This window comes from Phocoena phocoena, chromosome 3 (genome assembly GCF_963924675.1).
Source record: "Phocoena phocoena chromosome 3, mPhoPho1.1, whole genome shotgun sequence".
In the NCBI taxonomy this organism is placed as follows: Eukaryota; Metazoa; Chordata; class Mammalia; order Artiodactyla; family Phocoenidae; genus Phocoena; species Phocoena phocoena.
Genome location: NC_089221.1, coordinates 173181359 through 173195068, shown reverse-complemented (window position 1 = coordinate 173195068; position 13710 = coordinate 173181359). Strand labels below are relative to the sequence as shown.

Here is a 13710-nt window from a genome sequence, read left to right as displayed (position 1 = left end):
AAGCGGGGACAGGCCGGCCGGGGCCAAGGGGAGAGGGCCGTGGAGCCCCGCCCGCGCCCGCCCTCGCCCTCCAATGAGGATCTGTTTTTAAGTGCAATACTCAGCCCGCCGGCTTCCCGCTGCCCCCATCGCGCTCACGCAATAACCAGCCCGGTCCCTGTCCACGCGCGTCCGCGGTGACCACCCCGGAGTGGGCACATACCACTCCCTCCAGCACCCCAGCGTGGGGGCGAGGCTGGGGGGGGGGTCCCTGCCGTCATGGCGAATGTACTGACGAGCCGAGGCAGCAGCGCCCACCGCGCCCCCCACGCCCCACTAAGCCCCACGCCCCACTAAGCCCCACGCCCCCATTCCGCGCAATAAACGACAGCATTGGCGCCCAGCCTGCCGCGTATGATCGCTCTGCCTGGACCCAGCGCGCAGCCCGCCCCTCCCCGAGGCGAGCAGCCCCCACGTGATGACAGACCTTTATTCACACTAAGGTACAGGGAGGCGGCATGGGCCAGTCAGCTGAAGAAGTACGTGGAGTGCTTCACCTGCTCCAGGTTGAATGTCCCTGCGGAGCAGAGCAGAAGGCTGGGGGCGGGCCCTGGGGAAGGCCCCGCCCCCAGCCCGGTGAGGGGCCGTCCAGCCCCGGGCCTCACCTGTCTTGGGCACAGACAGCAGCGTGTCCGTCAGCCTGGAGACCCAGATGCTCTTGGAGGTCCTGAGGGCAAAGGCCGGGTGGGGGTAAGGCTGGGGAGGGAGCGGCCTCTGCGGTGCTGGGCTGGGGGGGCCTCACCTGGGGTCAGAGCAGAACCGCTCGATCAGGAACCTGGACAGGTTGTGGAGAATGGGCTGGCTGTGCAGACGGACGAACTGCTCGCGACAGACCTGCGACGGGGGGGGGGGTGGTGGGGGTGGGGGGGCGTCAGCAGCCAGGAACCAGGCCCAAGGGGCAGGGGGACCGGGCTTCCCAGGTCAGGAGGGGATGAGGTCGGGGGCGCGAGAGCCGGGGGTGTCCGCCCTCGTGGGGGTGGGCCTGCACCTGGTTCATGACCGCAACGTCAGCGGCGTGGGTCCAGAAGCAGTCGTGCACCGAGACGAAGGTCAGGCCCTTCCTGCGGCAGCAGTGAGGGGCCCCCGTGGAGAGGCCACGCCTTGAGGTCCCCTCCCTCACAGTCCACACCCCACCGCCGCCCAGCACTGGCCCAGCTCTCACCTCAAGCCCCTCCCCACCGCTCAGCCGGGGGGGCCCACTGTCCAGTGACGCCCACTCTCCCCTCGCCCCTCACCCCCGCACACTCCAGCAGCTGTCTGTGCGCCACACGTGCCCCTCAGCAGGCAAGTGACAAGTTCTCCTCTTAGGAAGGAGCCTCTTTGCCACCCTACCCCCAGCTGCCACCCAACTGATTCTCAGCTTCCCGTAGGCGACGGCTGAGGCTGGGCCCCCTTCCACCACAGGGCTCCATCCCAGGGGTCCCCGAGCCACCCCAGGGGGGCACAGGAAGAACACAGAACTCCCACAGCGGTCTGGCTCAGTGCGGCCACACCCCCCCCCCCCACAGGAGCAGCCGTTTCTAACAGAACCGCGAGAAACTAGACACCCTCTGCCTGCCCTGGCAGGTGCACCCACGTCAAGAGCAGGCCACACAGCAGGCTGGGCCCGCGGACCCTCCGACGGCCAGCTGCACACTTGGAGTCCCTCCCCTGCCCGGTCAGCCGCGTCCCAACCCCTCCCTGCCTCGAGGCCTGTCGCCTCCGGGGCACCAGGTCCCCCAGACCCCCACAGCTTCGGCCCTCGCCCGACCCCATCTCCAGCGGGCGGCACCCACCGCGGGGTCCCCAGCCCGGGTGCACCTGTAGCAGTGCAGGGCCGTGAGCATCATGTGCGAGGAGTCCAGTGAGTGGATGAAGTTGGGCGGGAAGCCGTTCTTCTGCTTCAGCGTGTTGGGCTTCCTGGGGGCAGGGTGCAAGGAGGGGGACGCTGGAGCCTCAGCCCGGCCCGGCCCAACCCCAGCGGCCTCCCGGCCCAGGCGCCCCGGCCCCACCCCCCCACCCTGTGCACTCACTGGCTGGTGTCCACGCTGCTGCTGAAGGTGAGGCTCTGGAGCCCGCCTTTGATCTGCAGGGTAGGGGCAGTAGGGGCAGGGGCGTTGAGTCCTGCCTGGCGCGGCTGGAGGGGGGCGGCAGGGGCGGGGCGGGGGGGGTGGCCGCACATACCATGACCTTGGAGTCTCGGTGGTAGGGCTGGATGATGGGGATGCCCAGGGGCGTGACCCACTCCACGGCCGAGCCCGTGTGGGAGATGAGCCGGGCGCTCTCGGTCAGCCAGCGCTGCAGGGACGGACACCGGGCTCAGGGGGGCCGGGTCTGGGGAGCCACGGCCGATGGGGGGCAGGGGGAGGATGAGGCCTCACCTGGATGGACCGGGTGCCCGAGAACATCTCCTGCAGGCTGTTGAACACCTGGCGCACGAGGTAGTGAGAAGCCTCCCACACGAAGTCCTGGGGAGAGGGCGAGGGGAGGGCGTGGGCGGGGCCCAGGTTCCCTCTACTACGCCTGATGGCCCTGGGCCAGTGACCTCGCGCACTCTGAGGGGGTGGGCTCGCTCCCATGGGCCCCGCTGGAGGACCCCACGGTGGGCAGAGACAAGACCCTGTGTCAGGACCGCCTGCTGCCCGGTGGCCACCTGCTACAGGACAGCGGCCGGCAGGACCTGGAGTCTCGGCCCCGCGCACCTGGGGGAAGTCGTGGATCTCCCGGAGGCGCTTCTCGATCTGCAGGCGGCCCCCGTAGCGGGTGACCCCGTACACTACGGTCATCACCGTCTGCTTGACCACCTTGCGGCTGATGAAACCCTCCAGCACCTGGGCTACCTGCACACCCTGTTCGGCGTCCTGCCTGCGGAACACCTCCACCTGTTGGAGCAGGGGTCAGTCAGTGGGCGGGGCCCTGCCCACCCAGAAGCCTCCCACCCCGAGGCTCCTTCTCTTCCCGCGGACCTCACCACTGCCCCCTCTGACACGTTCCCCAGGAACCCTGCCTGACTGCCGGGTCACCTGACAGTTGGCGGCCGTGGCAGTGGGGTCCACAGCACCCAGATGTTCGACAGACAGACCCGGGTGGGTCTGGGGGATAAGAGCAAGCGGGGGCGGGGTGGGTGCGCACCTGTGCAGCCACCTCACTGTACACGTCCTGCGGCAGGTCCGAGGGCAACAGGTTGACGGAGGCGGCCCCCACGCTGTCCCGGCCCAGGGCGGCGTAGTGCTGCAGGCCGTTACAGGAGCCGTCCTGGGTGAGGGGTAGAAGAGTGAGGCGCAGGGGGCGAGGGGCGGGGCAAGGCGAGCTCCAGGCTTCCCCAGCTCCGCTCACAGCGAGCTCTCTGGACCTCCCACAGAGCGGAACCGAGGCACAGAAAGGGGGGGCGGCGTGCCTGCACAAGCTGCTCACCGTGGGAACACCAGCCGGCGCAGAGTGGGATGGCCAGGTGCCAGACACCCGAGCCATCCCCCGGCACCTCAGCCCGAGCGAGACACCTTCGGCAGGGGCCCACAAGGGCAGGGCGTGCTCCACGCCAGAGTCCCCCAGCTCACCTGGTGAACTGGGAAGTGGGAGACGTAGGCGGTGGGGTCGGGGGCACGCACCGCCCGGGCAACCTCCATGCAGCAGGCCAGGGCTTGCCAGGGCTCATCCGCCTCCATCCACCACTTGCGGCCCTGCAGGAGGCAGCGGGCTGGGTGAGGCCAGGCCTGGTGGGGTCAGAGCCAGCCTGGGGGCACCTCCTGGGCGGGTCCAGGTGTCGCGGGGACAGGCGTGGAGAAAGAACAGCAGTGATAGACCAGGGAGGGGCCAGCCTGGAGGGAGGCCTATTGTGGCACGGGAGGCCGCTGATGGCCCAGGACAGAGGGAAAGACAAGCAGAAAGAAGGCTGCCTGAGAAGAAGCAGGGGGTGGGGGGTGCCTGCATGGGTCTGAGGTGGGTGCCGCGGCGGCCAGGAGAGCCAGACAGTCAGGGGTCAGGGGTCAGGGCCCAGCTGCTGTCCTCCCCACGCCACCCACCGTCATGGGCCGGTCCGCCGAGTCCAGGATGTCCTCCATCAGCTCGTCCGCATAGTCCCGGCGTGCCTGCAGCGACTCGCGCTTCTTGAGCCCCGTGAGGTTGACCAGGTGGATCTTGAGCCAGTTGAGGCCGTGGGGGCCGAGCGGGCGGCCCTGGGCGAACTCCAGCAGTGCGCGGGCCAGGTCGCTGCCCAGGTGGTTGAAATGCGGCGAGCAGGGGTAGGTCCGGCCGCGGAAGTCCATGTTGTGCGGCAGCCAGAAGACACGGTGCCGCAGGTGCTGGGCCAGCGACAGGCGGTACAGGGCATCGGCGCGCAGGCTCTGCATCTCCCGTGCCACCTTCAGGCGCCGGGCCAGCTCCCGCCGCATCTCAGCCTTTTCAGCGGGCGAGACCTCGGGCAGCAAGCAGCGCTTGGGAGCCTGACGGCCCTCGGGTGGCCGGGGGGCCTCGGAGGGTGGGGCGGGCACACCCAGGCGAGGGCAGCCCTTGTCAGTGAAGAGCTCCAGCACCAGGTCCAGCACGCGCCCGTTGACCCGCCAGGCACAGTTGCCCAGCTGGGTGAGGGCATCCAGGGCGCCATGCAGCTCGGCCGGCGGGCAGCGCTCCAGCAGGAGCTGGTGCTGCTGGCTGCCCTCCACTGAGCGCATCATCTTGGTGGGGCTCAGCAGAAAGGCGCCCGAGTGGGGCGACGTCCAGGGCAGTGGCGGGCACAGCATGGGCACGTCCGTCGACTCAAAGGTCAGTGTGCGCTCTGCCGCCGTCTCCAGCAGCTGCGTGAAGGCCGGGTGAGGCTTCAGGATCCCGATCTGGGGGCGGGGCAGGCAGAGAAGGTCAGGGGGCTGCCCCAAAGGCAGTGGAGGAGGGCCCTGGGGTCCCCTCAGATGCCCCGACCCTGAGACCAGGTCTGGGGCCACAGCAGAATTCTGGCAGGATCCCACCATGGCCCAGGGGCCCTGCACCACCCAGAGCCCGCGGCCTCCTCGCACGCCCGTCCCCACAGTGGCCCACCTGGCGGAAGCTGCGGAAGGAGTACACGTGGTAGAGCACAGGGATGAGTGTGCCAGGGCTCCGGGGCGCTGCCAGGCTGCTGGGCATCTGCGCGGCCCGCACCAGCACCTCCGCCAGCTGCTTGCCCAGCTGCACCACCACTGACATGGGCCAGGGCTGCTCGTGGGGGGCCTCAGGCACCCCCAGTGCCTCCCAATGCTGCCGCGGCAGGCACGGTTCCGCCACCTGCGAGTGGGAGGGTGGCTCAGGGGGATGAGAGTCTGGGTGCAGAGCCGGAGACCCCCACCCACCCCCAGGGAGGGGCGAGCTGACTGCTATCCCAGGGTTAGGTGAGGAAAATGAGGTGGAGTCTGGGGGCAAATCCAGCCGCCTCAGGAAAGGGGAGAGGAGAGAGGGGAGAGGACCTCCGCTCGACGCCTGGGTTTCCCCACCCAGGCTCCCTGGGCCTCACCTGGGTGTCGGAGGCCAGCAGGTGCAGGTACTTGGAGTAGCGCTGCTCCAGTTCCTGCACCTCGTTTCTGAGCTGCTTCCTCTTGAAGACGCGCAGACCCAGCTCGTGTGCCAGGAAGAGAAGTGACTCTCCCTGCGCGGGCAGCGCCTGCAGGGTCTGGAGGGCAGCGAGCACCATGAGTCCCGCGCTCCGCGTGGAACCCGCAGGCACGCCCGCAGCAGCCCCTCCCCCCGGCCCCGCGCGCACCTGCAGCAGCACCCTCACAATCTCCTTCTCGCTGAGCAGGCACAGGTACGGGAAGAGTGAGAGGCGGCCTTCTCGAGCAGCGTGGGCCTCGCTCTCCTTGGTCTCTTGCAGCTCCCGGTACAGCGCCGTCCTCCATCGGGTGCGCAGGCCTGCCAGGGTCTTCCGCTGGGGGGAGGGTGTACACAAGGAGTCATCACCGTGCCCACCCAACCCTGCAGCCCGCGAGGCCCCAGCCCTATGCCTGGCAGTGCCTGGCTCAGCGGGGGTCGGGGGGTGGGGGGGTGGTTGCCGTGCAGCCGGCCTCCCCCACGCGACCCTGCCCAGGCAGGGGACGCCCCGCTCGGCCGGAGCGGACCACCCCCCAGCCCCTTACCGCATGCAGGACCTCCTTGGTCAGCAGTGGAACCTTCTCCACGGACTCCACGGTGATGGTGGTGGCCATCTCCACGCGAAGCTGCTGTTGGAAGAGGCCCTGCAGCTCCTTCAGGGACAAGTGCAGCCTTGGGTAGGACACAGCGGGATCCTGCTGGTGGCAACAGGCTGGTGGTGAGGTCCCGGTGCCTGACCTCTCGACCTGAGTCCCCCAGGGTTCCATCCACACCCGAGGTCAAGAAGAGCAGCTGCCCACCGTACACACGCAAGGACCCCCACCCGCCCCCCTGGCAGAATCACAGTCATTTTCCCAAGTCTCCTGAAAATCATCCATCCTTAACGCCGCGGGGAGAGCAGGGCCCAGGATAGTAAGACAACGATGCTGGTGTGACAGCATCTGCCGGCCTTGCCAGGCGGGCAGGATGCCCAGGAAGACAGTGCGAGTCCCCGGATGCTGCCGTTTTCTCTTTAAACTTGCAACTGTGTGAACGTGCGACCCTTCCAGAAATAGATAAATTAAAAGTAGCGAAACCCAACACACACACTGAGAATCCAAAACATACATCCACACAAAGACCTGTCCACAGCCACAGCAGCATGGTTCACGATGTTTAAAAGCTAGAAACGACCAAATTGTCCGTCAACAGATGATAAACACAACGTGGTCCCTCCACACACGGGAACATCACTCAACCCTGAGAAGGGGTGAAGGCCCTGACACTCGCTACAGCGTGGATGGACCCTGAGGACACCATGCTCAGTGAGAGAAGCCACACACAGAAGGACACCCAGGGTGTGATTCCACTGATGGGAAACGTCCAGAACAGGTCGATCCACAGACACAGAGTTAGTGGCTAGTGGTTGTCAGGGGCTGGCGGGGGGGGGGGGCGGGGGTTGGGGGGGAATGGGGACTGACTGCTGATGGGGACGGGCTTCCTTTCGGGATGATGGAATGTTCTGGAATTACATAGAGATCAATATACTAAAAAAAAAAAAAATACTGAATTACACTTTAAAAGGTGAACTGTAGAATAGGAGAATTACGTCCCAGTAAAAAGAAAAAACCCAGTGCCTCAAGGTGTCATGCTCTACTCCACCCTGGGAGGTGGGTGTGGCCTCGCCCGCTGCCTGCCGCCTGCGGAGTCAGCTGTCCAGTCTTAGGGAGGGCACACAGGCCCTGCGACACCCCGACGCTCGGCCCACGGCTGCATCGCCACGTGGAAACCGAGGACAGTGCGGCATGGGCCCCCCCACAGCAGCCTCCCTCCCGCCAGCATGGGGGTGGGTGGGGCCGACCCCGCCAGGAGAGACGGGAAGGGGCCGAGGCACCCGGAGATGACAACACCCCCCCCCCGCCCCCCACCCCCGGCAGGTGCCAGGCCACAGGCCCCAGCTCACCTTGGCGTAGATCTCCCGGAGCAGCGGCGAGGTGTTGACCTGGGGCGGGGGCACGGGCAGCCGCGGGGGGGTGAAGGTGGGCTTGGCCTTGCGCACGGCCCGCAGGAGCTCAGCCCGCTCCTCGGCGCTCAGCGGCACAGCCGTGAAGAGCCCCTGCAGCTGTAGCCCGTCCTGCGCCATCTGCTTCAGGCACCTGCAGGGCACACACACCCGGCTCACAGCGCCAGTGCCCGGGGAGCCCCAGGGATCCCAGCCCCCAGCTCAGCCAGGCCACCCTACACCAACCCACCCACCTTCGGATGGTACCAGCATCCTGGTCCAGGCGCCCCATGCACTGCAGGGCAGCCGCATAGGACTGCAGGTCTGGGGCGAGGCCGGCGTCTTTCAGCATGAAGAACACGTACGTCAGCTCTTTGAAGGAGCCCTGGGGGAACCAAGCGGGGTGAGGGCCTGCGGGGGGGCCGGGTGTGGGCGGGAGGGAGGCCCCAGCTCGGCCCACAGTGCTCCCTGCTGCCCGCCCACTCCTCTACCCAGTTTCCCGGCGACCGGGCCTCCTTCCTCCACACAGGCCTCCCCGCTAACTTCCCCTGTGGTTTCTCCTCCAGCCCACTGGTGGCTCAGGAGAGATGCCACAGACCCTTCCAGAGAGAGGCATTCCCAGCACCCCGCCATGTGTCCTGCACCCTGTCTGACAGGTGCTGCCACCCCAGACCACGTGCCAGCAACTGGGTCCTAGGTGCTTGCCTGCACGGCCCGGGGTGGGGGGCAGGAAGCGGGGGCTGCTCAGTCCGGTAGTCACCAACCACAGCAGCCACTTAGTTTAAATTAAATACTTGCTTCAACAGCGACAGGAGCTGGAGCAGGTGAGGAACCCTGGCAACGTCACAGAAAGGCCTACCGGACGCTGCTGGTCCAGATGCAGCCCATCTATCCTACCTCTAAACACTCACAGCAGGAGGACTTCCCTGGTGGCGCGGTGGTTAAGGATCCTCCTGCCAACGCAGGGGACACGGGTTCGAGCCCCGGTCCAGGAGGATCCCACGTGCCGCGGAGCAACTAAGCCCGTGCGCCACAACTACTGAGCCTGCGCTCTAGAGCCCGCGAGCCACAACTAAGACCTGATGCAGCCAAATAAATAAATAAAAAGTGGAAACAACTTTTATGAAAAAAAAGAAAAAAAAAACTCACAGTAACGTCACCACCACCACGGAAACATGCATTCGAACCTTCACAGTGTTAAACACACACATACATGGGGTTGGAGCCCTGGATTACAGCCCTCACTCCTCCCAAGATGGGAAACCCAAGGGTCAGAAGGAAGGGAGGGGTGTGGCCACGGGGAGCACGTGGCAGAACGGGACTAAACTCAGGTCTGGGTGGCAGCCAGGCCTGCCGGGCATAGGCTGGCTGCCTAGGGCCCCCAAAACTCACATCCACCTGGAACCTCAGAAAAGGGCCTTATTTGGAAACCGGGTCCCTGCAGGTGCAGGGTGCAGTTAGGATGAGGTCAGTTAGATGAGGTCAGGTGCAGTTAGGATGAGGTCACACTGCAGGAGGCCGTGTGACCACTGAGGCAGAGATCAGAGGGACGCAGTCACAGCCCAAGGGACAGCGCGGACCCAGGAGCTGGCAGAGGCACGAAGCCCCCTCCCCTGGAGCCTCCAGAGGGAGTGGGGCCCTGCCACGCCCTGACCTCGGACGTCTGGCCGCTGGGACTAAAAGAAAACAAACTTCTGCTACTTTAAGCCTCCCAGTTTGTGTTCATTTGCTCGGCAGCCCCAGGAAGCTCATCTAATCAGAAATATGCTGCCGTAACAGGACGCTTTGTTGGGGGGATGGCGGAGGCCAGAAACCTGGGAAGGCAGACTAACTCCTGGAACTGAGCGCCCTCCTGCAAAGACAATGCAGGCAAGAAGCCCCCCGTGGCTGTCGCTGTGGAGGCCTTCGGAGCCTCCCAGCGCTATCAGGCAGCTCTGGGCCGCGTTCTGTGCGTGAGTCAGCTCAGCGAAGTCCCCGCCGCCAACGTGCCTTAGCGAGTTGCACCTGTGTCTTCACACAACTGTTTCCCTCGTTTGCCCGGCACTAACGCTTTCCCTGCTGCTCCTCAAATGAGGCCGCAGACCCACGGGAGGGAGGGTGTTGGGGAAGTTTTCACAGCAAGGGCGCTTAAGCAACACTCCTAAGCAGCCACAGGTCAGAGGAGAAATCGCAGGTGAAAACAGAAGACGTGGGAGAGGGAAGCAGCTAAAGTTGTTCCCAGAGGGAAATTCACAGCTGTGAATGTCCGCATTAAAAAGAAGGATCCCACCTAGGAAACTCGAGACAAGAACAAGCCAGATGGAAAGCATTGAGGTCACAGCCCCAGGGAGGGTCTGCAGCGCCCCTCGCACCAGAGCCGTGGTCAAGTAACCAGGAGGAAATGCTCTGAACCAGAGCACAGCTTCGTTTTCACACTTTGCTTTGAAGGCCACGTGTGACTCATAATCGACAAGCCTGAAGAATTATTAAAACAAGAAAAGACAAAGGCCTGAGCCCTGGGGCTAAAAGACAAGGGTTCAAATCTAAGTGCCCCCAAGTTGGCTTCTGCCTCTGACCCCGGGGCACTCGCTCCCTGGGCCCAGTCACTCACCTGGCGAGCCCAGCCGAGCATGACCATGTTGTACATGGAGAGCGTGAGCAGCCGCTGCTGCTGGGACTTGCTGTGGTGGGTGACCAGCACGTGGTGGGCCAGGGGCAGGTGGCCCGTGAGCAGGCAGCACTCAAAGAAGGACAGGAGCCTCTGCCGCTGGCCCTCCAGCCGCGACTCGGGGCCTCTGTCCGCCGGAGCCGCCGCCGCCTCGCTGCTCAGCCTGTGTGGGGCCTCCTGCAGCAGCTGTGCCAGCTGCTCCTCCCACGGGCTCCGGGGTGCCCCCTGCTCCCAGTGCTGCAGCTGGCTCGCCAGCTTCCTGCTCAGCAGCCGGGGCTCCAGGCGCAGCTGCTTTTGCCAGGCCCCCTTCTCCACACGCTCCTGCAGCTTCCCCTCCAGCCGCTGCTTGCGCTTCTCCATCAGCTGCTGATCGCTGTCCAGTTTCTGCGCCCAGCGGCTGCTGAGTGTGGCGGCGGCCCCCTTGGCCCCGGCCTGGGCCTGCCTGGGTGGCTGGGCGCCGCCAGCCTCCGGGGCTCGAGCCACGGCCACCCTCTTCACCGTCACCTCTGCCACGCCCTCGGCCTGCAGCTGCCGCACCCGCGCCTTGAGCACTATGGGGCAGAGGGCGAGACGTCAGGGGACCCCTTTGCCCAGGAGGCGAGAGACCTCAGCCCCATGTGTCTGCTGACCACCGCCAACGTCCCTAGACTTACCTCGTTGGCCACGCACGCCCCGCCCACCCAACCAGCACCCATCCACCCGAGCCACTCAAACCCAACGTCCCGAACAGGCTCCCGGTGTTGCCCACAACCTGCCTCTCTGCGTCTTCCCCCACCCCACCAAGCTCCGTCCTTCCCAGCCTGACCAAAAGTCACAGGTCGTCTGCGACTCTCCCCCTCTACATGCAGCCCGTGAGCGCCTCCTCAGGGCTCTGCCTTCAAAATCCACCCGGGTGCCGGTGCCTCCCTGCCCCTCCCACCCCCACTCCATCCATAATGGCCTCAGGGCCTTTGCACGTGCCATTACCCCCACACCCCACCACCCCACACAGACAATTCACAGCCCGCCGCTGCCCTGTGCCACTTCACGGACAGTCAGCTCTCAGGACCTGGGGCAGTTCTGTTCTACAGAGTTTCAGGCCACTGAGCTGGTGAACAGGGAACCACCACTCCCAGGCAAACACGGGGCTCCTGAGAGCCCGCGGTCATATTTCCACCAACAGGTCCACACATAACACCGTTCTGTGAGTTCTCATCTGAGATATCTTATTTCCTATGTATTGCTAATTCACTAACATTGAACTCACAGCCAACACTCCTACAACTCACCCCTCAACAAAGCTTGTCGAACATGCAGATTTTCTACAAAAGGCACGTCACAGCCCCGTTGAGCTGAGGAAACTAGACAGCACCCCAGCACCAGGTCTGGGGCCATTTTAAACTGCAGAAACACCAACGAACAGCACAAACTGCAAAAACGTCGCACCAGATACACCCTGAAAAGGATGCCTGTTGACAGGGCGTCGCCCGGCTCCACCTCAGCTGGGAAGGTGTGCATCGGCTTTGGGGTTACAAGTTCAGCTGGTAGGAGACTTTGCAAACACAGAATCCGCGAACGTGAGGACCAAGGGTATCCACCTCCTGCCTGCGCCTGTCTCACTACAACATCGGCCCCAGAGAGAGCTGGCCCAGAGCAGAAACACAGGCGCGGCCCTAGCCTCAGTATCCGGAGACTCGGCAGACCCTTTCTGCACGTGTGGGAGAGTGTCCGGCGGCAAAGCGTCGGGCAGGACACGAGGCAGAAGCAGGATGTGGGCACAGGTTTCCCTTGGAGGCAGCCGCATCCAAGCCACCTGGGGGGTGACCCAGGACAGGCAGGTGCAAAGCTCCTGATGCCAGAAGCCGAGGAGGTAGGCAAAGGCCTGGAGGTCTACGGCCCTCAGTGGGGGCCTGGAGATTATTCTGTGAGAGAGGAAACAGTTGGACGGTTCAAGGCTGGGGAGTGAGATGAAGTGATTCAGATTTCCAGACCCTGGGCTTAGCTTTAAAATAATGAGATGGGTGAGAAACGAAAGAAGGTTGCTCTCGAAGCCCGTGGAACCTGTGGCTTCACATCTGCGTGTTTGGGGTTTTCTGAAATTAGGTGTTATTTTTCAAAGCCTCCCCCACCCCACTCCTGGCTGCTGGACACACACTGGACGAGGAACAGGAGGGGAAGCAGGAGGCACTGGACATCTAGGAGGGAGACGACAGTGAGGCGGCGAGAAGGACAGATGCCCCCCCACTTGCTACAGAGGCCGCCAGGACCTGGCTGTCTGTCCCAGGCGACAAGGACCACGAGTAGACCCCATCATGCGCCCAAGCCCAGGAAGCTGAGCCAGGACCACTGAGCTTGGTCATGTCACAGCTCAAAGCCCAGCTCTGCACATGCAGCGGTGGGTGGCCTTGAGCCAGTCTCTCCAGCCACAGATCTGGGCCTCCACTGTCTCATCTGGAAAGGGGGAGCCCCTGCTGGGACGAGGGGACTACAAGAGCTCGCTGTGTACAGCACTCGCTTCACCGTGGGAGCCCTCGGACCACCAGAGAGCGGGACCCCATGAGTCACCCCACCTTACAGACTGACATCCCTTCTCACCGGGGTCCCTGTGGGGAACCAGGGAGGCGGCTCCAAGCAGCGCTGCCGACGGGGGGACAGCGAGGAAGGGGCTTCAGGCCCCAAACCTCGGGGGTCAGGCTCACCCTCCAGCAGCTCGGCATGGCCCCAGTCCTTCCGGCGGTCCTGCTCACAAGGGCTGGCAGTCGAGCTCCTCTTACGGCTCCAGACGCCACCAAGGGCCCCTGCAGGAGAGACCAGGGAGGCTGAAGGAGGCGGGCATCAGGGGTGGGGGAGGGAGGGCCCTGACAGGGGCAAAGGAACCCTAAAGGCAGTGGGAACTGTCAGCGGTCACCGGTCTCACACTGGAAAGAAACTAACAGGACAAAAGTGAAGGGGACACCACGGGCAAAGGAAAAAAGAAAACTGGGGCGTGGGGTGGAGGATAAAAGGTTCGTCGAACTAAGGCACAGACAATTCAAAGGTTAAAAACCCTAAACCGTAAATAGTGGGTCATGGGGCTCCAAAAGAAATCAAGGGTCGAAGATCAAAGTGCCCCGCCGACCCCTGTCCGGAGAGTGGGCCAAGGGCGAGTGAAAGCGGGGTCGAGTCACTGGGTTTCCCAGAACTCCCAAGAGCAAAGGGCAAGGGTCGGAGGAAGCTGGATTCCGAGGGTCGAGAAGCCAAAGGTCACGGCCGCGGGTGGGGGGGCAGGGCAGCGGTTCCGGGACTCCCCTTCATTACCTTCCTCGGCCAGGAGGCCGGGGGATCCCGCCGGCCACAGGGCCCTCCCGAACCCCGCCGCGCCGCGGCCCCAGCGTACAGCTGACATGCCGCCAGCACGCGGAACCACCGCGCCGTCGCAACGCACATGCGCCGCCCGCGCCCGCCGGGAGTTGTAGTCCTATGGCCTACGGCGGCCGCGAAGGGACCACTCGCCTGGAGAGCGCGGGAGGAACCACAATTCCCAGGGGGC

At 64.7% G+C, this 13710-nt stretch overlaps 1 protein-coding gene across 17 annotated transcripts; it reads right to left on the bottom strand.

Annotated features, from left to right (window-relative positions):
• Positions 1-326: 326 nt before the first annotated feature.
• POLRMT (RNA polymerase mitochondrial) lies at positions 327-13570 on the bottom strand. Of its 17 annotated transcripts, none has more exons than XM_065875196.1 (22): positions 13479-13566; positions 12881-12979; positions 10146-10753; position 8389; positions 7810-7897; positions 7517-7709; positions 6120-6269; positions 5747-5911; positions 5501-5656; positions 5050-5274; positions 4041-4847; positions 3576-3698; positions 3151-3273; positions 2721-2900; positions 2400-2486; positions 2203-2316; positions 2052-2104; positions 1840-1938; positions 1028-1100; positions 782-873; positions 645-706; positions 468-556 (listed from the first exon to the last, which is right to left on the bottom strand). In XM_065875196.1, exons 1-22 carry the CDS (start codon positions 13564-13566, stop codon positions 507-509), a joined length of 3636 nt encoding a protein of 1211 aa, XP_065731268.1. In that variant the 3' UTR covers positions 468-506. The 17 variants fall into 17 exon arrangements, with proteins under 17 accessions (XP_065731259.1, XP_065731268.1, XP_065731261.1 ...); XM_065875190.1 differs by having other exon boundaries at positions 507-556; positions 1028-1139; XM_065875187.1 differs by lacking the exon at position 8389 and having other exon boundaries at positions 327-556; positions 2194-2316; positions 7810-7940; positions 13479-13570.
• Positions 13571-13710: the final 140 nt, after the last annotated feature.

Excerpts from the sequence above, each read along its gene's own strand:
- POLRMT (XM_065875184.1), bottom strand. The coding sequence starts at position 13,566 with ATGTCAGCTGTACGCTGGGGCCGCGGCGCGGCGGGGTTCGGGAGGGCC. Across the intron at positions 12,980-13,478 it reads CGGCCTCCTGGCCGAGGAAG|GGGCCCTTGGTGGCGTCTGG; the intron begins GTAATGAAGGGG and ends TCTCTCCTGCAG. Across the intron at positions 707-781 it reads CGGTTCTGCTCTGACCCCAG|GACCTCCAAGAGCATCTGGG; the intron begins GTGAGGCCCCCC and ends CTTTGCCCTCAG.